This window comes from Aptenodytes patagonicus, chromosome 2 (assembly GCF_965638725.1).
Source record: "Aptenodytes patagonicus chromosome 2, bAptPat1.pri.cur, whole genome shotgun sequence".
Taxonomy (NCBI): domain Eukaryota; kingdom Metazoa; phylum Chordata; class Aves; order Sphenisciformes; family Spheniscidae; genus Aptenodytes; species Aptenodytes patagonicus.
This window is the reverse complement of record NC_134950.1, coordinates 156,045,600-156,067,659: the sequence shown is the minus strand read 5'-3', so window position 1 is coordinate 156,067,659 and position 22,060 is coordinate 156,045,600. Positions and strand designations below refer to the sequence as shown.

The 22,060-nt window shown below is 39.8% G+C and overlaps 1 protein-coding gene across 3 annotated transcripts in view; it reads left to right on the top strand.

The window, feature by feature from the left end:
- The window catches only part of NRP1 (neuropilin 1), a 114,873-nt gene that overhangs the window by 57,718 nt on the left and 35,095 nt on the right, over positions 1-22,060 (top strand). For all 3 annotated transcript variants that reach the window (XM_076331839.1, XM_076331840.1, XM_076331838.1), the window contains exons 6-7: positions 1,772-1,927; positions 4,696-4,862. In XM_076331839.1, the coding sequence (XP_076187954.1) occupies positions 1,772-1,927; positions 4,696-4,862 (323 nt within the window). The remainder of the gene's footprint in view (positions 1-1,771; positions 1,928-4,695; positions 4,863-22,060) is intronic.

The following is a 22,060-nucleotide window of genomic DNA, read 5'->3' as shown; positions in this document are numbered from 1 at the left end:
ATGTCTTAAAAATTATAAACCAGTGAGTCATGGGGAATCTTAAAGCTTGTCTGCTTTAAACAAAGTTCTCTTCTGTTTGTCATTTCAAAGAGGCTTCCCTACAGGAAATGGGAGGAGGGAGGCTCAGAGTGCCATAACATGGTGGCCTTATCCTCCTTATTTTCTCGCAGTTCAGAGCAACATCAGCAGCTATAATGTTGAAAGGCCATTGCAGGAAAGAGCAGGATCAGAGCTGTTGGCACATAGAAAATACAAAGAAAAAAAAAACCTGCAGCAATTGGAGTGGGGGCATTATTTTGTGTTTTTAAAAAGCCACTAATGGTAACAGTCTAAAACAACTTTCTCACTCCAAATAATAAAACTGTAAAGCTTTAATGATTTCTAGGGTGAGGAAGAATTCAACTCATATCCTCTATAGGGTGTTTCATTCTATCAATACTGCATTGAACAACCCTGGTGGAAAAGGGCTGAACTGGCAGGTATTTTAAATGCCATGGGATTGCCAAGGCAACCGAAGACTAACTACGGCCAGAATATGGATAGAAAAGCACATGCTGGCTGCAAGAGCTGTAACACCTGAGCTCCCTCTTTCTGGCAACTCTAGGGCCATACAGAAATGTGTAGTTTACATAATAAAATTATTCCAAGCTGGAACTGTTTTACTTGTTGGAAAATGCCAATAAATGACTACAAAATTACATTAGCTGAGGATTTTCTTTGAACTGTGAATAACTAGGATATATAAACATTTTATATTTTAAACTGAAAGTGAAATGGACTTCCTAGAGAAATGGCAAGCTGTTAGTTTAAGCCTGGAAAGCCAGTGGTATAAGCATTAGAATGATGTCTTACGATTTTCATGATTGACTACATAGATGGGTTTTAGCATTATCTTTTCTTATTGTTTGTAAGCACAGATGTACCACCATTCAACAGCCTAGGGACCTATCTGTAGGGAATGCTGAAGTGCTAGAAGGCCACATATGTTGGTTGTGAATTGAGTAGCTTAATTAAGGAAAAAGATTATCTCACTGCACAGGAAATCCAGAAAGTATCAGGAACTGGTTTATACATTATTAACAGTGAGAGAGATCATGTATGTGCGTATGTGTGTGTATGTTCTGTGACATGGAGATATACTTAAGAAATCCTTGCTCTTTTAAAGGATTGAGATTTTCCTCTTGAATTCTTTTACAATATTCTTTAATATTGAGCATATGGGCAAAAGATAAATGAAGGTGTGCTGGAAGCCTAAATAGGAGGAGATAAAGAGTCATTGGTCATAGCCTCAATATGAGTGCACAAATATTTTTCTACGTTCACTATAAAATTAACAGATTATCTGCAGTTTGAGCATAAAACCTAGAAGCAGAGCATCTTGTAGACGGGGTGGGCAAATCAGGCCATTCAGATGTCCTTGTCATAAATGGGTGCTTCAATCACACTTTGGAAAATACTTTTGGTGTTTTGTACATGTAATTTTGTGCATCGTTGCCCTCTCTGCACACTTTAAAGGACACTTTTTGAAATCCTGGTTCTTTACATTTTCAGAGGTTTATGCAGTGCTATCTGGAACATTTTAGAAGTAAGATTACTAGGGTAGGATAAGCAATTTATTGTTCACCGCTAAGTTATTGATGAGATTGTGATTTTGAACTGTTGTAGAGGTTCACTATTTCCTGCTGAGGGACTCTCTTTAGGAGGCTATTGTAGTGGCATCTATTGTTGTAGTAGAACTGGTGGTTTGCTATTATATCCTGTCTCTTTGCAGTTGGCCCGCACATAGGGCGTTACTGTGGGCAGAACAACCCAGGACGTGTCCGATCTTCAACAGGGATTCTTTCAATGGTATTTTACACCGACAGTGCAATAGCAAAAGAGGGATTCTCAGCAAACTACAGCGTGTCACAGAGCAGTGTATCAGAAGGTCAGTATTTATCTATCCTGCAGAGCTTCTTGGAAAACATTCTCTGTTATGTCTTCTTGCACACCAGGTGTTGCCTGAAACTTTGAAGAAACCTTAAATAAATAAGATGGTGGGGAAGGGTTGGTTCTGTTTTGCTTTTTTCTTTTTTTTTTTTTTTAAAGAACAGCTGCCCTTTGAAAAGCAGTGCAAGAAGCAGAATTCTCCTTACAGTTTTATTCTGCGGTATTGCCAGGAAGTTGGGATAATTATTGTGAAAAACTGTGCTGACCAAGGAAACGCAGGAATGCAGAGCAATTGAACACTTGCATTAAAACAATGAAACATGAACAATGAATGCACTATCCAAAGCCTTCTTTTATTACATGGAATAAGCTTTGATGATCGATTTCTTGAATAAAAAGAACCCATTTAATATATGTGCTCTTGTTAAACCATTTCATAAGCTATCTAAGCTTTGTTCTCTGTCTCATATTTTTTTCCCAGTTGCCTTATTTTCATGCTTACCCTTTGGACAGAGAATGAAACAAAGTGAGGGAGATGCAGGAAAATAACGGGCTGTGTTACACCATGTCCTTGCAGATTTCCTTGCTTTGTTCGATGATAAAACACACACTTTAAATCAAACTCTCTCTCCTTTCTGCGACTTACCGAGTTTAGAGCGGATTCACCCATATTTGATGTACTTGTTTAGTCAAAGAAGGAAAAAAAGAAAAATTAGTAAACTGAAATTATCCCTGTTACTCCCCACCTCTCCTCTGCCCCTTGCCTCTTTAATAGCTTTCTTGTACGTGCATGGCCAGGAAGAGGGAACAGAACATACTCCAGCCTCTGTGGCTGGGAAGCATCCTCCTCCATCTCTCTCAGATTGTACCTCCAGCTAGTTTGGCTTCTCCTTATTAGGTGCTGCTCCTACCCCTTCATTAGCTAGCACAGCCAACCTGGGTCCCCATGTCCACCTCCTCCACAGCCATCCTCCCTGGGCTGTAGAGGCATCATCACATTGGAGCCAGAATTAATAATACATGCTATGCTGGGATGCCTTCGGCTCTTAAACACAGGACCACAGAACAGGAGAAGTTAGTGTGTGTGAAAACCCTTTTGGATGATAAGAGGAAACGTTTTCTACGATGCAGGCTTAGACAGAGGAGTGATTCCTCTCACTTAATTTCAGCCACCCTTGCTCTTTGTGTTGTCACTACAGAGATGGTCACCTCCAGAGGACAACTCAGCTACTTATCTCAGACACATGAGATGTCCCCAGGAGGTACTTGTCCCTCTCAGTAGACTACAGGGAAAGCCCTCATGTCTAGATCAAACTAGACACATACCTTTTAGATATTTTAATATGACTCCCACCTACCATGTCTTGAGTTCTTTGTCGTGGCTTATGGCTCTCCTTCTGACTCCAAACAGAAGTTAATTTACCTTGAGTCTTACCCTAAAGTAGTTCTGTTTCAGTACGTCACCCAAGGCCCCTAATAGTTGAAGCAGCACAGAAATGGGGGAAAGGGTGGTACACCACAGGAAATGCAGTTTGGGAACATGTTTGATAATTCAGTTATGGGGCACCGTAACTACAACTCCTATAAGGCACCCTGATAGCATTTCTGAATATAAGTTTTTGGATCCCCGATAAAAGTTTTTAAACATTTTTTTTCAGAATATTTTAATTTTCATTGAAAAATCAGAACTTTGCTTATTAAAAGCTCATTTTTCCAGCTCAGATTTTGAAACCTTCAGCTCAGCATCTAACCCTCAGTTAGAGATACATCAGCTCCAGAGAAGGTGTGATAAAAAGGAGTGTGTACCCAAATGTCAGGGCCTCCACTTCACACACTGGTATTTTACCTTAAACTGCTAATGAAGGAATGAATTATATTAATATACTATGAAGTCCCTGAACAGAAGCATAGGCACATTTTATTTTTTCCTGCCCTTGCAATGGGGTTGGTAAACCTCTGACAGAGGGGCGCATGAGCAGCTGGGTGTGAGGATCCGTCTAAAGCCACCTACCTCTCTTGCTTTGGTGGGGATTGGAGCCTTTATTTTTGAAGAGTGAGAGAAGAATTTAGTCTCCGTGCCCTATCAGCCTTTGAACTCACTATAGTGACTGGGTTGTCAATTGATTCTAAATTATCTTGGTAATTTTTATGTCCACAAAAAGAGATTGGATGGAGATGATCAACTCATTTAAAACACAGAACGTTATAGAAGAAGTGGTAATTCCCTTAGGTCAATACTATTCTGGCTTGGATTCAGATTTTGTTGATCTATTTCTTCCCAGTGTCCAGGATCAAAAGAGAATGGCTGGAATTTTAATAATATTTTTAAAACATTTTATACTTTTTGTACTGGAGTAAATAGTTTTAAAATAAAATTACTTTATACAGTCATCTGGTTAGTCTTTCTTGGCTTTGTGCATAATTATGAGTTGAACATACGTTGTTTTATATTATGAATCCACAGAAGTGCCTGTGCTACCCTAGAAAAGAGAGTTCTATTGTCCTATATTGAAATGGCTACAATGCTGGGCTAAAAATATTTGTATAGCATTATTATTGCAGGAATTGCCATGGCAACTCAAATGACAGTATTAAGAATGACACCATAAGCCCAATACTGCCTCACTTAAAGTTGCTAAAGAATTCAAAGTCACATAAAAATAAATTCTCTAGATATTCATATTCAAAGCAGGACAACGTTCTTATTATTCAAAGTCGAAATCAAAAAGCTGACCATAATAATGATGGTAATTTATTTTTCTTCAGATTTCCAGTGCATGGAACCACTAGGTATGGAGTCAGGAGAAATTCACTCTGATCAAATCACTGTCTCCTCCCAGTACAGTGCTATCTGGTCTTCAGAAAGGTCCCGGCTAAATTACCCTGAGAATGGATGGACCCCAGGGGAAGATTCTACCAGGGAATGGATACAGGTAAAAAGATAACATTTTAAAGTTATTATTAATAATACTCTGTGGAGTTTATTGAATGTGGAGAATGCAAAATAAAGAAAAAAAATAACACGGTAAAGTACTTCTACATAATCTAAGAATCATTGCAAGTGAATAGCTCACATTCCCTATTAGACACACAAAAAAAGACTGACTCCCAAAGGTATAAAAAAAGAAAAGGTCAGGAAGATTAATTCTTCTGCTTCCCACGTCTATTGTTTTTTCTGTCTTCTGGGCACAAATAACAGAGATTTTGGTTTAGTGGAAAAGTCAATATTAGTTTAACATGCACTTAAAGTGGAATGTCCCAGTAAACTAAGCATGTGCTGTGTCTCCAGCTGATTACAGTTAAGCATTAATACGGCATGGTGTTTTCATCCACTCAGATTTCACCTCAGAAGACCTATGTCCCTTCTAGAATATGTTACATATGAGATGAGTTTAGTGATCTCTGTCTAGTGGCTATTCTTCCATGTCCTTAAACACAACATTCATTAGCAAGATTGGCCGCCTTGGCTTTGCTCTGTTAATACAGGAGAAATCCTGCAAACATTTGACCCCAAGAAGAGACTCCTTGAGTTCAGTTAGTCTACTTAGGCTTGTTGTTTGCTATTTGTCATCAGGTCCATAGCTTAATGGCACATGATTCCTGAACAGGTTAGAATTATTCATATGAATTACTGTATACAAATAATCTATAGTAGCAGGCAAATATTAATACCATTAGGTGAAAAAAATACTGATTTGTCTCAATTGTAGGTTGACTTACACTTCTTAGTTATGATCTAGATACTTTTTCTGTTGGCAAAAGCTAAGAGAAAGGCTTGAGCATATTAGATCAATATTACTAATATTGAAAACTTGTTCGTATATTTGAAACATTCCTCCTGCTTCTGTTGTTTTCTATAGGAAATTACTAACTGACATATAAAAACAATGCCTCATTAGCCATCCATACGAATGTTCACATTGATGTTTCCTGTGAGGTTTGCTGTCTGCAAGAAAGCTTAAAAACATGTTGAGTAGTAGTTAGTAAAGGGAAGAAAGAGGGCGAAATCTTTCATTTCTGATCCTTTGCACACAATGGGACTCTCAGGTGTCCTGCTTAGGGGCCCCTACACATCCTGAGCTCTTGGCAAATTGGTAATCGTGTATGATGGACCTAATCAGACTTTAGAGTGGCAAAAAAAAGTCTGTTGATCCTTTTTCCTTACTTAGGAATAAATGTTAAAATCTCCCCAGCCTTATCTAAGTGCAAGACTTGTTATTAATCATTGCCACTTGCAATCCGCGGAATGCACATGGAAAAAGGGTGGAATGCATCAGAATCAAATTCCATGTGTTTCATCTGGTCGGAGGGCCGCCACTTTTTCTTTATTTCCTTCTTTTCTGCTGTCACTTACGTATTTATGACTGGATAATCAAAACAAGAGAGCTAGTCAAATCTCATTCATGTGTTCTGTGTGCTTATTAACTTTATTAAGTTATGATGACTACGTACATACATATATAGCTTAATCCTTTCACTTAGAACTAGATCTTTTTGAGAAAAAGTTTCAAAGGACTTTTTTTAACCATTAACTTTTTTAATAACAAACACATAACAGAATCCAAGCTACTCTGGGGTTTATGCTTAAAACAGCTCAGGGTACCTCAGGCCTCCTGCCTGTGAATTTCTCAGCCTCCTTTGCCTTCTGCCGTAAACCAGGGTGCTCAGGGGCTGAAACAACCACTGAGCGTAATTTTTAGCAGCTTTACGCTGCCTCCAGCTACCACATCAGCCAAGAAGTTGGTGGTTATTTGTATGCTATACTGCTCGTGCCACAGCTCTCATCTACTTCACCCAGACCCTGGTTTGGAAAAGGCAGCATGAACTATTTCCTGGAGCAGCCTAGCCCTAGGTCATCTCCTCCACTGCCCAGGACCCATGTGGTGGGACCAGCACCCCCAAGACAGACTTCATGACAGAGCAACTAGGCTGTAGCAGCCTTAGCTGCAGAGCTGGCTCTTGTTTGCAAGACTGAGCCTACAAAGTCTTGCTTGAAGAGTCATTGCATTGAATAGCCGTGCTTAACACGTGTTGCAGAAGAACTGTTAATCATTTCTACCACTCAACCTATGTAGCAGAAGCAACCGAACTAGTTTGGAGATTGAGTATGCCATCCCCTGGCTTTTCACAAGATACGACAGTTTAACTCATCTTTGGTTCCATTTGTGTCAGGAGGATATTAATTCTTATACTTATTTATTATGGTTTAATTCAATACTAACATTGCTAATTCAAGCTTCTAATGTTCTAAATGCTTTCCTGTTAAACTTAATTGACAATCTTGAGACGGGTGCTAAGCGCTTCAGACCATCAAGCACCTCAATAACAGGGTCCTTGCACATGTGAACCACCATCTTCTACAAAGGCTTGATGCCATTGGCAGTAAGCACATGTTGTGAATTTGTATCTGGATAAAATATTGAAATCCCATGTTTCCTCTTTACAAATATCCCTAGGAACAAATGTTCATCTCCATAAAATCTTACGGACAAACAACCAAGGACATGCAACTAATCAAATACTCTGAAATTACTCGTTGAAAAAAATCATAATATTTTATAAAAGGAGGAAGACACTTGTATATGAAGGACTGAGGTCACTTTGTTCTGTTTTGTTCTGTATGCTGTTGTGAACTAGTCATTTATTTGAAGTATTTGCTTTTGTGCGGTATGGCGTAAATGGATTTTTGTTGCATAGTGTAAGAACTCTAGAAAATATTCAACAGCAAAAAACAGGCTGAAGGATACAGCAATGCTGAACTTGGAACTTTTAAAGTGAAAATTTATGCCTATATGCCCTTGTCTGAGAGAGAAAGGTTTTGTGTATATCAGTATTCATTAATCTTTTCACGATTGCAAGTTTCCATACCTGCACACGCACTGCAGCTGGTTGAGTAGTGATGTCAGCCTTCAAACTGCTAATATGCATATGCAACTAGGGCATATATATGAGATATGTACAATCATACGTGGGTGAAGCAGCTTGAAGATTCAGCTCCAAATACTAATTTCCTTAGTGTATAATTTTTTTGTATAGGGGAAATATTATAGTTCTCCTTTCCCTTCCTTTTACCCCTCCCTTCAAGGTTAATGTTTTTGCTAAGACAAAAGAAACAAAAAACCTCAGTTAGGTATTGGCAAAGGGAGATTGGTATCTATAGAGGACGTCTAGAGGGCATGCGATATGATTGTCTCCTTTGAGGTGTTGACTTCTTTTGGACCATTTGGCTGAAAAGAATTAGGAAAATAGTGTTGGCTTGTTGTTAGTAATGGATTTTCATGAATTCCATCTGTGGATGTGGAACCCATTCTTTGGTGGAAAAACTAGATTGCGCCTTTGTGGCTGCAAGGTACTAACTCCTGAGTTCATCTGAATGCTGCCTGCTTACCAGGCTCTGCTGAGTGAAAGCTGTCTGTCCGTTCCTTTCCTTAGTTGTTTTGAGATAAATGTCAAAGCTTAGATTCAAAATATCCATAGCACAGTCACGCCGTAAGTCTGCACAGTACTTTCTCCATTTTATTGTTACCTTCAAACACACTTTTTAAAATTGCTCGACTAACTTGAGATTTGGAGTGACTCCATAATCAGAAACAGAGTCACTCCAGATTGAATTTCTTCTTTAAAAACACATTAATAGTCTTGTGGATTTTCTAATATGAATGGAATAAAGATATGCATGAGGCAAGGGCTGCCAAAAATAAGCATGAAGTTAGTTTATTGTCATATGGGATGTTATTAGCTCCTCAACCTTAAGCTCAGTCTACTTGTTTATTACACTTACGTTTCACACACTTGACTGCCCTTCAGTGTGAAATAGCATAATTTAAAATAAAAAATAAACCCAGCCCTTTAATTTAATCAAAAGCAGGGAACTGCCATTGCAACCGAAGTCATTGTCCCTCATTAATGTATCCTTTCACAGGAAAAATAGTATAGTGTTTCCATTTCTGTAATCTGAACAACAAACATGTCAATAGGTATCAATTACCAGCCAGTTTCAGTACTTAGAACCAGTAAGAAGGCCAGTGCAAGCGTTTCACATCTGGTTTTAGTGAAACTGTTCTTGTCTGTGGTATTTAAAATTTAAAGAACTCCTGTTATTGTGCAATTGGGAATCCTAGGGGAGTACAATGTTAATGAAATCCATAACATGCAGGGATTTTATGATTGCATTTTCAAGGCATTCCTTCAAAAGGGATAACTGATTTCTGCCATGGCAGCAGTAATTGTGTTTTTACAGAGTAGATTTAATGTTTGCGTTTAAGAACAGCAGTTACGTTTACACTCATCTGAAAAAGTAACATGCAAAATCTTTATATTTAGGGGACTTCTTGCATCTTATTCTTGAAGCCTTTGAGCAGGAGCCACGGGCCGCTGTGCATGGCAAGCCCTGGCGCCTCAGGGACGCCCTGATGGGTCGTGGCCAGCAGCCCCCCAGGGCAGCGCAGGAGCCGGGGGAGCTCCAGGAGGAGCGCCTGGCTGGATAGGTGCCGTCAGCTAAAGACACTTGAGACCCACGTGTGTGTGGTTTTGAAGGGAGACTGATTGCCTATTACCAGGGTCACTGGGAACCTGTGCTATCATCAATCCTCATAATGGTGTGGGTTTTCAAACCCGCAAGGAGCAACACCTTCTGGGTACTTTTACTGCAGAATCTGTATGTTTTCTATCAAAATGTTTCTTCTAATGCATATAACACAAATCTTTACACTCTCATCAAGCTGGATGATAGTTTCTGGGTGGCACAATTTTTCTCTCATCCTGTAACACTGAGCGAGACCTCCAGCTTGCCCAGAAAGCAAAGCATGTTTGTTAACAACACAAGATCTTCAGTTCATATTGTGGCTGGGGTTGGACAAAACCATAAATCCAGCTTTAAGAATCCTAGTATCAGATCAAAACTTTGCAGCCATAAAACAAAAAGCACTACTCTGGTATAAACACACTCTGCCGGTTCAAATTTGTTCAAAAAAGGTTAACAGGGGGTTAACATAAATAGACATTATACTCTGGATGGGGTATTATCTGTCATTCTGCAGCTGACATAAGGCCATATGCTAAGATGAACTCCTTATTGTATGTTCTGTCTAATATGACATAAATGGCTAATCCAGCCCAAATTTTTACTGCTGGGTTTTTCAGCAGGGCACAGGTCTGGTATCACGTGGAAACGGCCGGAGTCAGAGGTTGGCACCGGGAGCAGGTCTGGTCGCTCCCTCTGGCCTCTGCCTGCCCGTCTCCACCTCGTCCCCTACCCATCCCTTCGGCACCTACGACTCTTGCAGAGTATTTCTCTAGACCTCTAGATCAGTCAGCCCTAGGAATATCAGCTGATGTGGTGCAAAATTCTCCCTATGCATCTTGCAGCATTTAGGGATCTGGAGAAAGGCCAGAGAGAGGTAAGAATAGGCCTCCTCAAAAAGCAACCTGGGAGATCCTCCTCGCCTCCACTGATTGAAATATCAGTTGTTTATTTAACACTAACTCTCCCGTGCAAGGAAAATACGCTTCCATTGATTTAAAACACTTCTATGTATACACTTCACCAGAATGAGGGGGACCTCTGAGGTGGAATTTTCCTTCCACATTTGTCTTCATTCCTTTACATTTGCAGTAACCTATGTTCCTTATTATTTGCTCCTTTGTAAGCGAAACCCAGAAGCATGCATCGCTGATGTGAACTGGTATATAGATTAGTACAGATTTATTCCTGTAACACTTCTGAAAATAGTTGCAGTTCATCATTCGGTGTCTCGACCTTTCATCTGTGTCATAGCTTATTTCCTTATCAGGTATTCACTTAAAAATATAGTCAGTATTTATATATGCTGCTGCACAGCGCATTTGTTTCATTAACAGGTTTATTCTTACATCAGGCAGCTGTTTAGGTTGACTTTACCGAGCAAGCTTATCTAAATATTTCACATGAAAGCTCAAGGAAGTTCAAGTCAACAATGCCTGGTATTTTTATTCTTATTATTTCTGTTTATTTTGGAGTTTGATATCGCAGTGAAGTGCATCATATTACTGCATAGAATAACATGAAACCTGGGAAACCTCGGCCTCCCAGTTCTCCTATAGCCTTTGAAGGACTGCCTGAGAGCTGAAGTTCAGCGGCTTTGTGGCGGGGCTTGCCCAGCATTAGAGAGCACACTGACATGAAAGCACAAAAACTGTCAGTCCTTTGTCTTCTCTACCACTTTAGAATACAAGTCATGTATTTGGTTCATGTCATTTTACTGTTCATAACTGCACTCCAGAAATTACAACAAGCAGAGTTAGCTTTGTGTGGAAAAGTGTTACAGTTATCTTATGGTCTTAACATACTTCGCACATGGGCAAAGAATGACAAAAGAATATTCCTTTCTGGAAATCACAGCCAGTACAGACTGTGACACAGCGCAGAACTGGGGTTAATTGACCCAGCAGGATACATTCGTACCTTTATTTACTGTGACATGGGAATAAATGGTAGAGTTTCACAAAGGCAAGTACTGAAATTAGACAAGAGGGAGAGGGAGAAATAAAAGGGCCCTACGAAGTATGAAGGTTTTTTTGATTATTCAAAGTGCTTTAAGAGCTATTTTAGTACCAGAAAGTTCCCAGCCATAGATTTATCACTCTGGGGAGGCTGAAGGGATGCTCAGAGAACTGTGCAAAACCGTTGGCAGCCTTATTGCTCCAGAAGTGCAGGTGCAAAACGCAGTTTAGAAGAAAATCCTCTCTACCTCCCTCTGACATGTTTCAGCATCAGCCCTAATACAGAGGGGAGTCCTGCATGGCTTTGAGCAATCCTGCATGCAACATATGGAGGAGCAGCAGAAGCAGAGCCCCTCCGAGCCTCCATTACCAGCCTAATCATTATAATAGTTTCAGTTCTTTCAGGGGATCCATTATGCAGAGATCTGAGTAGTTTGTATATAACTCTGTAATTACCTATGCATCCACTTCCCAGTCCAGCCCTACATCCCCTCAACAGCTTCAAGACAGATGGCCCTTTAGAGCTGAGATAGCGCATTAAAAATGTGTCCAGCAAAAGCGCTGGCTCAGCAACTACTAAAATAATTTTGTAAATTTATCTCACTAGTTGGTTCCAGGAGGGAAAGAAATTAAAACCTTTAAATATGGTTTTAAACTAAACACCACAGGTTTTTTTTTAATCACATCTTTTTCTTCTACTTTCTTTCACAGAAATTAAAGCCAATTAAAAAAACTCTGTGCAAAATTCTTCTTCTCTCTCTCTTTTTTTCTGTTCACCAGGTTCACGTGTTTGGCTTGACTCAAAATATTTGTTATTGTTTTGTTTGCTGGTTTTTAAACTGCCATCAAGCCAAAAAATGAGTTGTTTGTGCCATTCTGCTTGGTAGGGGAGCTGTCTCCCAGATGGCTTGCAGACCCCGTGGGGGCTGAGGCAGCCTTGCCCACCCAGCTACCAGGCACTGCAACACATCTGCTCCACCACAGCCAGGACTTTCTGCAGATGTGAAGGAAGGTATCTCAGAAGGAGATTTTTCTGAGTCCAGCAGAAATAAATTAACCTACAAGACTAGGCAGGTGTCAAACTACGGGTGAGGTGCAGCTCAAGGCTAGAAGTTAAGTGACTAAGGGTAGTGGCTAGGAACAGCCTTGGGTAGGAACGCACAGCTGAGGCATGTTATAATAAGCAGAGTTGTTACTGAGATAAAGGTCTCTGTTCTCACGGGACCGACCCTGGGCTGGGGATGATAGGTGTACTGCTGAGTGCTTTGCAGAGACGATTATGCATTTTTATTCACTCTTTCCACACCTGCACAGTAGTATGAAGCTGAAGAGTTCATGAGTCCTATGGGCCCTTCCCCATCCCAGAATCCGTGCTCCAGATTTTCTGTTGCTGAGCTATTATTTGCCTCCCCTGTCCTTGTGTCATCCTGCTTTTCTGTCCCAGTTTAATTCTGTTCTGCCCATTAGATGACATTTTCACAACAGTAGCAAGTGGAAGGATAAATGAGATTTCTTCCAAGCTAAATACCTGCCCTTCAGAAAGCAGTTTGTCTTCTTCCCATGAAAAAGGAAAAAAGAAGAAAGAAGTATATTTCAACAAGGAAATATTTCCATTTTTGCTTTACCTCTAATGTTTTCATTCAAGGTTTTAAAAAACTCTTTAAAAAGGCATCAGAGTAAACTTCATAGCTCTCTGATAAACAAAACCTACTAACAGAGAAAACACAGTTGACCAAATATTAAGCTGAGATTCGGTTCCTCTGTTTTCAGGGACAACTGGCTTCTCATCAGAGAAGCACTGTTTACACGTAACTTCCACCAACCAGCTGTACCTATGTAGTCTGGTCTTTCTCTTCGTTGCAGCCTCCCACACTGAACACTTTGGGCCAAATTCATTTCTGGTGTGGATTCTCTGAATCTGCTCGAAAGATCAATTTGTCCTATCACATATAAAACACTGGCATATTTTAGCAGGTCGTATTTAGGTTATAGATTATTGTACTATAGACTAAGGTGGCTTTCAGCCTTAACGCAGACAGGAGCAGACTCTTCCATTGCAAATCCTATTAAATTCAAGCTATGTGCTGAAGGGCTGACATAGCACAGAATTATTTTAAAATGGTCTTATCAGGCCATAAAAATTAACTGTCCACAGGAGTGTTCCCCCCTTTCACGACATGCTTAACTAAGAAAATACATCCTGTGTTTATTTAAAAAAGCTACGGCACTTAAAAATCAATAGCTTTGCTCTTTACATAGCTGGAGATAGAGCAACTTTTAGAGAGGCCAGGTGGGGGTACACAAACCAGGCACCATTCTTTGGCCAAAGAAACCCTGGAAATGAAATCCCCACGGCTGGAGTTTGAGCGGGCTTTGTTGAGAGAAGGGCAGAGCTGCGGGCAGCCAGTCTCCCTGGTTTGCTTTAGCACCGGAGGGGAAGTTGTCTCGGTAGTCACTGGCTTTCACCCTCCCTTCTGCTGTCCCCCTTCCTCCTCTGGCACAGGACGAGAGCACCACTCTCAGCAGCGGGTCTTCCAAATCACAGCCTCAGACATATTTCATCTACATGTGCGCATTTCCTCAGAGCTATGAGGGACATACCAAGCAAAAAACAAAATGATCTTTGCGTGTATAGTCTTTGTCTCTCGTTTTCCCCCATACATTTACAGTACCCTCACCACACCATCTAACTGCAGCTACCTGACATTTTTCTAGAAAGTAGCAGAAACTCGTATTTTAAAAAAGCAGTGACTTGCTTGGTGACCCAGTAGTAAATTAAAATCATCATACACAATGTGTATGAAATAGAAAATCGAATTTTGGTGCAACAAAACTGACAGTTCCATTTAACAGAGAATAAATGAATGCAGACTCCTGTGGATGACTGACTGATTTAAAGAGACTCTGCCGATTTTCCAAGATGAAAAAGCTGATCACAAGAAAATACATACATTTCTATGTGACACAGGTTATACACCTATTCCAATTGCCAGTGAAATTAGGCTTTAAAAGTATTAAATCTTAGGCACTGGCAGTTTTTCCCCATTTTGTTGCTACTTTTTATAGAAAACCCAAAGCCTGAACTTTCAAAAACATCCAAGTGTAGCAAATTCCAGTGATTTCAGTGGAACTTTCTCTGAACACAGCGATTGCATGGTCAGATCTATCTACGCCATCAAGGTGTGCTGTCTGAGACAGTAGAGGCTTAATCCTGCATATTATATCATCCCCTCACTTACCAGCTTCCGACCCAATTAGCATAGGTATGCTGTGAAACAGGAAGAAGCAGAGGTTATTTCTGTGTGTTTACACAGGTGTAGTGTTGTACTTCTATTCAAAATACCGAAGTGTATTATAAATCAAGCACTGCTGACTGTACCCTCTGATTTTAACAGGACAGCAGCTGGCAAAAAAATGCTACAGAAGAACTTTATAGGCAAAATTCAGTGTTTTCCATCCAAAGCCCAGTTATTCACATGTGAAGCAGTCTGATAGAGAAGCTTTGGATTACTTGTTTCCCATTTGTGCATTAGTTGCTCAGTACACTTGGGGGAAAAAAAGTTCTACAATTATGTCCTTCTCTCAGAAAAGAGTGGTTCTGCAAGTATTGCTATAGAGTTTCCCTTTTCTATAGTTTCTAACACAAACTGGGGAAGGTTACATTCAAACTGCACTAAATAGTTGTCTTCATTCCAGATCAGAGGATTAAGCTCAGGTTTAAAATTAAATGTAAATTACAAATAAGTATTCAGAAAACGTTAATTAAAAGTATTACGTTCCTGACTCATTTATGGCTCAGCAAGGGTTCCTAAGTATCTTAGCTGGAGAAAGGGGCCATTCACATTCCTCCTTTTTTGACCAAGTCATTGTACATGTCTTAGGTTATCCATTTGCAAGTTAATGTAGTGCTGAAGCAAAGGTTTTCATTTTAAAGAAGTAATATTTCACAGCAAGATATGCTCCTGCAAGATGTAAAACAATCTTTTTCTAAGGCATTGGGAGTTAATCAGCCTTTCTCTTCATTGCTACAGAGCGGGTTCAAATGGCATAAGATGCTGATTACTTACATCCCAGAGTCTATAGAAATCCCAATACGATTACATTTTCCTCCCTTTGTTATCAGAGTTTATTGTATCTTGGTGTTCAGGTTTTAAGTAGTTTTCAAGTAAAAAAATAAATTAAGAAGAAGGTATTTTCTGAGTCTTCTGAATAACGATCGTGTTACATCACAGCACCACATGAATGCGTAAGGTGGAGCTTGCAAATGAATAGCAGAAGGATCGTTCCCTATCACTGCGTGTGCACTGGATGCATTTCATACAATACAGTGAGCCCATTTCAGGGGAGCGTTGCATTGCCCTTGCTTTTAAACCAAACTCCTTCAAAGACTCACACTAAAAATACCACACAGAGCTAATGTGTACCAGTGGCAGTGCTTCTCCCAGCCCACTTGCAGCATTTGTCTTTCACATTTGATCTTTATAGTTTCCATACTGGAGCGATTTGGTTTGCCGAATTCTGGAAATGTCTCAAGTTGAAATGCTAGTGTATTAACCTGCTGTACTGAGTCTCTTTTGTTTCTCTTCACCAGAGTGCTGCTTGCCAATTTTTACAACGACAGCAGATTTTACTATTCAAACAGAACCAGATGGAACACCAGTTCAAAGAACATGTCAGAATTAAATATTTCTTTTTTAATTAGTTGCTTCTGATTTATGCAAAAAAAAATTAACATAAGAGTGGGAGAATGTGCCATGAATCCAGATGCAACACAGCCCACACAAGCATTATCTTTTCTCTGTCAGAGGCACAGAGGCCTTTTCTTTCATTTTTTCTTTTCTTTTTTCCTTTTTGTTTCTGGATTTCATTTTTCTTACACTTTCTGCATCTTTTCCTTCTTGAACCAGCCCTATAATGATGACTGAGGTTCTCTTACATTCATCAGTCATACTTTTTCATCATTATCTTAAATTTTCTCTTGTAGAAACTGGCTGATCTGCCTCTAAAAAAATTACTGTACTCAATACTGCAATCCCAGCATCAGTATCTCAATGTGATAGCATCCTTTGAGTCTATTCTTTGTTTTCCGTTGGGGGAATCTTTACACTTACGTTTTTTTCTGCTGCAGAAAAGGATTTGGGCAGGAGGTGAAGATTGTGAGGAATATTTCAACTGCTGAAGAAAGTTCATTTCCTTTTTGCTGCCAAGCATTCGTATTTCTTTGGCATGAATGTTTGCTGATCTTCTCTTTCATGCTTCCCCATTTTTGCCAAGTCACATAAGCATCAGTTCAGTAAAGCATACTGTCTGAGGACAGTTCTTAGGCACAGACTAGAAGCTGAGCGTGCGGTTAGCTGCTTTCTCTTCTGGGGCTTTCAGGATGTTGCTGTCAAGGTCAATGAGAAAGACTTCAGTGACTCAGGAGAGATCTTACTAACAGCAATATTTTCTCCTCACTTTTTTTACGGAGCTGCCACAAATATCACTAAGAATTTTGCACAAAGATCTGAGATGGTTTACAGCCTTAACTATTTTCACTTAAACCCAGGATGAATATTTACACCCTGTCATTAATCAAGGAGTTGTGCTCTTGTAATGACTACTCATTTCAAGGACGAAGATTTTTGGAAGTAATTTTCCAACCAAATTAATGAAACTATTTTCAGAATTTCTACTAAAGCCTGTGCCATTTTTACTTAGCTTTATATTCTTCCTTACTTAAAGCTCAATAAATAAAGGAATTAAGTGATAGTTGTATATACATCATGGGAGAGCATGATTGGTCAAATCAACAGCAACACCTAATAAAAAAGATCAAATCTTGCTTAATTAAATATTTGACAGAAGAACAGTGAAGCGTCACAACAGTTAATCTGACTCAGAGCACTGTATGCTATCTAGGGAAATGACACAGTTCTCTAAAAATATTTACTTTGGTATGTTGTGTCAAGTGATGGATTATACAGCTTTTCAAGCCACAAGAGATGCCCACAACAAAAAGCTTCCTGTTGTTAATCAAACTCCAGCACTTTGTCCTTTATTTTCTCAGGCTGTTGAACAGACCTACAGTAGGAGTGTTAAAAGCTGGTAAAACTGCTCCCTTGCTACAGCTCCCTCAATGACTGTATTTTATTTAGCAAGGCAGATTTTCATTCTGAAAATAAGGTCTTCCACGCTATGACATGGTTCTGTATGGTGACAGGAAGCAGCAATATTCATTTCAAGTTGTGCATGTTGTGTGTCGTTCTTTATCCAGCAGTTTGCTAAGATTTGCTACATGATATATTGTGCAGAGCTAAACGTTATTCTTTTTCTTCTCCTTAACCGGTCTCTAATAAAATGCGTATGCCACCCCTTGCATATCTGTGTCTTAAAAATGTGTCACCCACCCACACTTTTTGGAGACAGTAAGACAGCAATAAAAATATTTTTCCCGGATGCTAAAAGATATTGCAGAATAAATAGAGAGGAAGTAATTCATATGTAGAAACAGCTAGCATCTTGCAATATGCTTTCGCAGGAAAGAAATTTATTTTAGAAGTAGGAACAACTGGCGCTTTTTTACATGAACATTTCTTTCTTGGAAAAAAATACACACTTGAGATGTTCCTCGTTTCTTGTAAGTTAGGGGCCCATTCCTATAGGCAAGTCTGCTCCCAGTCTTGTACTTACCAATAAAGGCGGTCGCATAGCAGCGTTGGCAATTATCAAAGGCTGTGTTTGTTGGATGAGGCCCTAGGGCATCATTTTCCAGAAAAGATATGCTTTTTAATCTGAATGAAAGGGAGCAAAATTTGAAAAAAGAACTAGCAACATACTGCAGGTAGTCAAAGCTAAAACTCTGGTCGTGGAAATGAAATGTCATGATTTCAGGTTTGGAGACAGCTGCCTATCTCAGATCACAGCCATACAGCATGCAATAACTTACAAAATGGCTTGCATCCTCTAAAATAAATACCAGATGTTTGTTTATCATATGTTCAGAAAGTTAAATGTCAAATAATTGCAGGGAAATGCATTTGACGTTCATCTTCAAAAGTACTGTATTTCATCACCACCTCTCTCCACAGTTCATTTTAACGTGAAACACAAGTTCTTGGAACAAAAAAGGACAAGAAGCCCAAAACAAAAAGCTAGTTGTTAAAGATTTGTATTACTATCTCAGCTGGAGGAGACTGGATCTGAGAAAAATGGGTTACCTCTGGTCAGGTTAACACCTGGAGACCTCTGTGGAGAGGACATACTAAGCTGACTGGAAATTACACAGACAGTTGGACTCTATAAGCATAAGCCTCCAAAAAGCATAAGAACTCCTATCTTTTTGGTGACACAGCTGTACTAGAGCTACTGCCCCCTGCAATGATTCCTCTGGGTAACATGGTGTCTTAGGACAGCTACCTTTTGGTACCTTCAGGTTCCAGTTGTTAATAGCAGTTGATATGGTTGAACTTCAACTCTGAGCAGTCCCTGTGACATTTAGAATGTGTATTTTATGCACAATTTTGCATTTTACAGAAAGCAAAGTTTCAAAAGACATTGGAAAGAAAAAAAAATACATCACAATGATTAATGAAGGTGAGCTTAACAGCCCCTTAAGATGTGTTATGCAGTTTCCAAGGTAGTCTTCTACGTAACTTATTTCTATCACCTTACTTAGACAAGAAGATTGGTACGCTTAGAGCTTGATTTACAAACATACTTAGGCACCACAGAGGGGTGCTCAGTGTTGCAATTCTGTTTGTATGCACCTGGAAAGGAGCAGTTCCTCCAGAGGCCACTGCAGAGAACTGTCAAAGGGAGGAAAATGCCTTAAGCTCTACCTCTCTCCTGGACCACTGCACTGAGTCAGAGTTAGTACTTAAAAACTCCAGCCCTTCTGCTTCTCTGCTGTTTAACCTTTCTTGTTTGCACTGCTCCTTTCTCACAAAACACTGATGGAGAAAGGTTATTCTTTTTTCCTCCATCAGCTTCTGAGCAAACACCCCTGGCATGTGACAGGTCTGGGGTTACAGACTGCTTTTGCAAGGAGTTTAAAGCTGTGGCACACAGCTGAACGCTGGAGCCATCAGCCTCCAGGTGCTCCAGGAGAGGGCTGCTGTTGACAAAGTTCCAGTTTTCAAGAAGCACGTAAAGATTTGCTGATCCGGAGAAAGCACATCTATGTGAAGAGATGTTCTCCCTAACCACAAGAGGTGCCCCCCTCCTCTTGTACTGTATTGCACAGTTACTGGAGCCAGGAGCGCTAATGAGGTTGCCTCTTCCCTACCTATAGGCAATAAATTAGAGGTCTTCTCAGAGTCTCTCTCTCTCTCCCAGTGAGCTGTTAACTTCTGGCAGTAGAATTTCTGCCTACCTTTTGAATTCTGCCAGGTTTTAGGCATGAAGGTAAATGTCTAAATCCTTTGCATGTTTAGGACTTAGTTCTGGGTAGTGGGATAGATGCTGTAGGATATTCAGTGTCCCAAGAATTAAGGGGGTGTATTGAATACCAGCATTTGGGACTGAGCAAAATTTGGGCACCTGAAGTTCTTTGATGGGACAAGCCTGAGTCGTCTGAACGGTCAGTGACTGGTAGCTGTAATTGTTAGCTCAGGCATCAACTAATCAAACCTTCCCCTAAATCCCCAATGTTAAATTTTAACTTGGCTTCAAATACCTAGAACTCTTGTAATAGGCCATTGCTTGACTTCATTCACAATGAAGTACTTACTGTATATTAAAAAGCCCCTACTAGAATAATTTCAAATCAGTTGGAACGGTACAGGCTTGGGACCCTAATCATTTTGAAACTGAAGAGCTGTTTCAAATTGTAAGAGAAGCAGATCATTTAAATAACTTAGCTCTGCACTCCCTCAGACTTCCAGATTTTCAAGTGCACTTCAGCCTGGAAGTGAATGTGGTATTGGACATAACTCAGTGCAGCACACTTTACAATCAGCAGAGTACAGTTTGGAGAGCATTTGAAGTTAAGCTGAGATTGCTCAGTGCAATGATGCCCAGATTCCCCCATTAACTTTCAGATTGCAACAATCTAACATCTGAGACTCTCCAGTTACTTTAAATCACTTGATTGTTTTTGTAAGGTGGTGCTGGGATTTTTTTTTTTTTTTAAGACTGAATTTTTTTATCACGACAAAACAAAATGTTGCAGTATTTCACCCCTAAAGACAAGGGCTAAAATGTTACATACAGACTTTACCAGCCTTAAAAACTGGGGCAGAGGCTTTGCCCTGAAAGCTAGTTCTATCTGTCATACACAAGGCTGCTATTCTTGTGTTGGAAGTCTTCAAAATGCCTTGCATATGACATGGGCATTGAGAGAGCAGCCAGTCTGTCCTCAATAGCACTTCCTTCAGCCTTTTGAGAGAGAATGCAGAGCATGTTGATTTATCTGCTCCAGCGCCTTTGGATATATGACATACATCCAGGAAAAAGGATGCCTGCGGGACACAGGGGACATATATTCTGCATCCTGCGTACTTGGGAAATAATGAAAAAGCCTGAGACATTCATGGGACATTCACTTGAGAAGGGTTAATTCAACCTATTATTATCCTACTAAAGTCTGGACAACTGAAGTTTAGAGGAATAAATTACTCTGATTAATATTTTGTGAATAGTGTAATTTTATATTGAAATTAAATGGTTTGCTTTAGGAAACAAAGAGGAGGTTCTAGCTGCGGAGAAAGAGGGTGATGGATTTTATTTTAATTGGTTTGTTGTTATGGCTAAAGAAAGGCTGTAAGGAAATGGCAGGTGTTTCAAAGCTGTGGTCATCAACCTGGCTGTGGGAGAGTTTTGTGCCTAGTTTCAGCCATTTGGCAGCTGGACTTGTGCATTGGGACAAAGGTTTCTTTTGCTAAGAACTGACTTGGGTAGCCACACTCCTGCACCCCACATCATCCTCCCAACTATGCCGATACAACTTCTGTGATGCCACGTGATGAACTAGATCAAGAAACAGATCTAGATGACAAATAAATAACTGGAGGAGGGGAAGGTTAACCTAAATCACTTGACCATTTGGTTGCAATGTAACTTCATGAGAGAAGGAGAAAGACAGAGAATGAGTGAAGAAGAGAGAAGGCCTCTAACACACATTCATGTGCACACCATAGCGCTCATTTCTCCAGCAAGTTCAAAATGCCATTATTTTCTACTGATTAAAGTTCACTACATTTGACAGTTGGAACAGAATTATTGCACTTGTGTTAATGCTTCTTTCTGTTTTCTTCAAATACATCATACAGTACAAGCAACTCATTTCCCTTTTTCCCAACAAAATCACACAGTGATTCTTAATTATCTTGTGACTAACTAATACACCACAGGATTCTTTTCACCTCTTCTGTTTGCAAGTGATGAGCTCCTGGGTTTTAGCAAAATTCTTGTTATCATTCCCTAAGTGCACAACTTTGGTATTGTACTATTAAATTTCGTCCCATTTCTAATACTCCAGTCCTCAGGGTCATTCAGTTCTCACTGCATGACTCTCCTCTGTATTGACAATGCCTTGCAGCTTTGTGTCCTCGGTGAATTTCATTAGCATCTATGCAAGGTAGTTTATGAAAGTATTAAGTAAGATTGTTCACCAGACTGGTCCTTGAGGAACTTCTCTAGTAACTTCCCTGCAGTCTGGTGGTTCCCACTC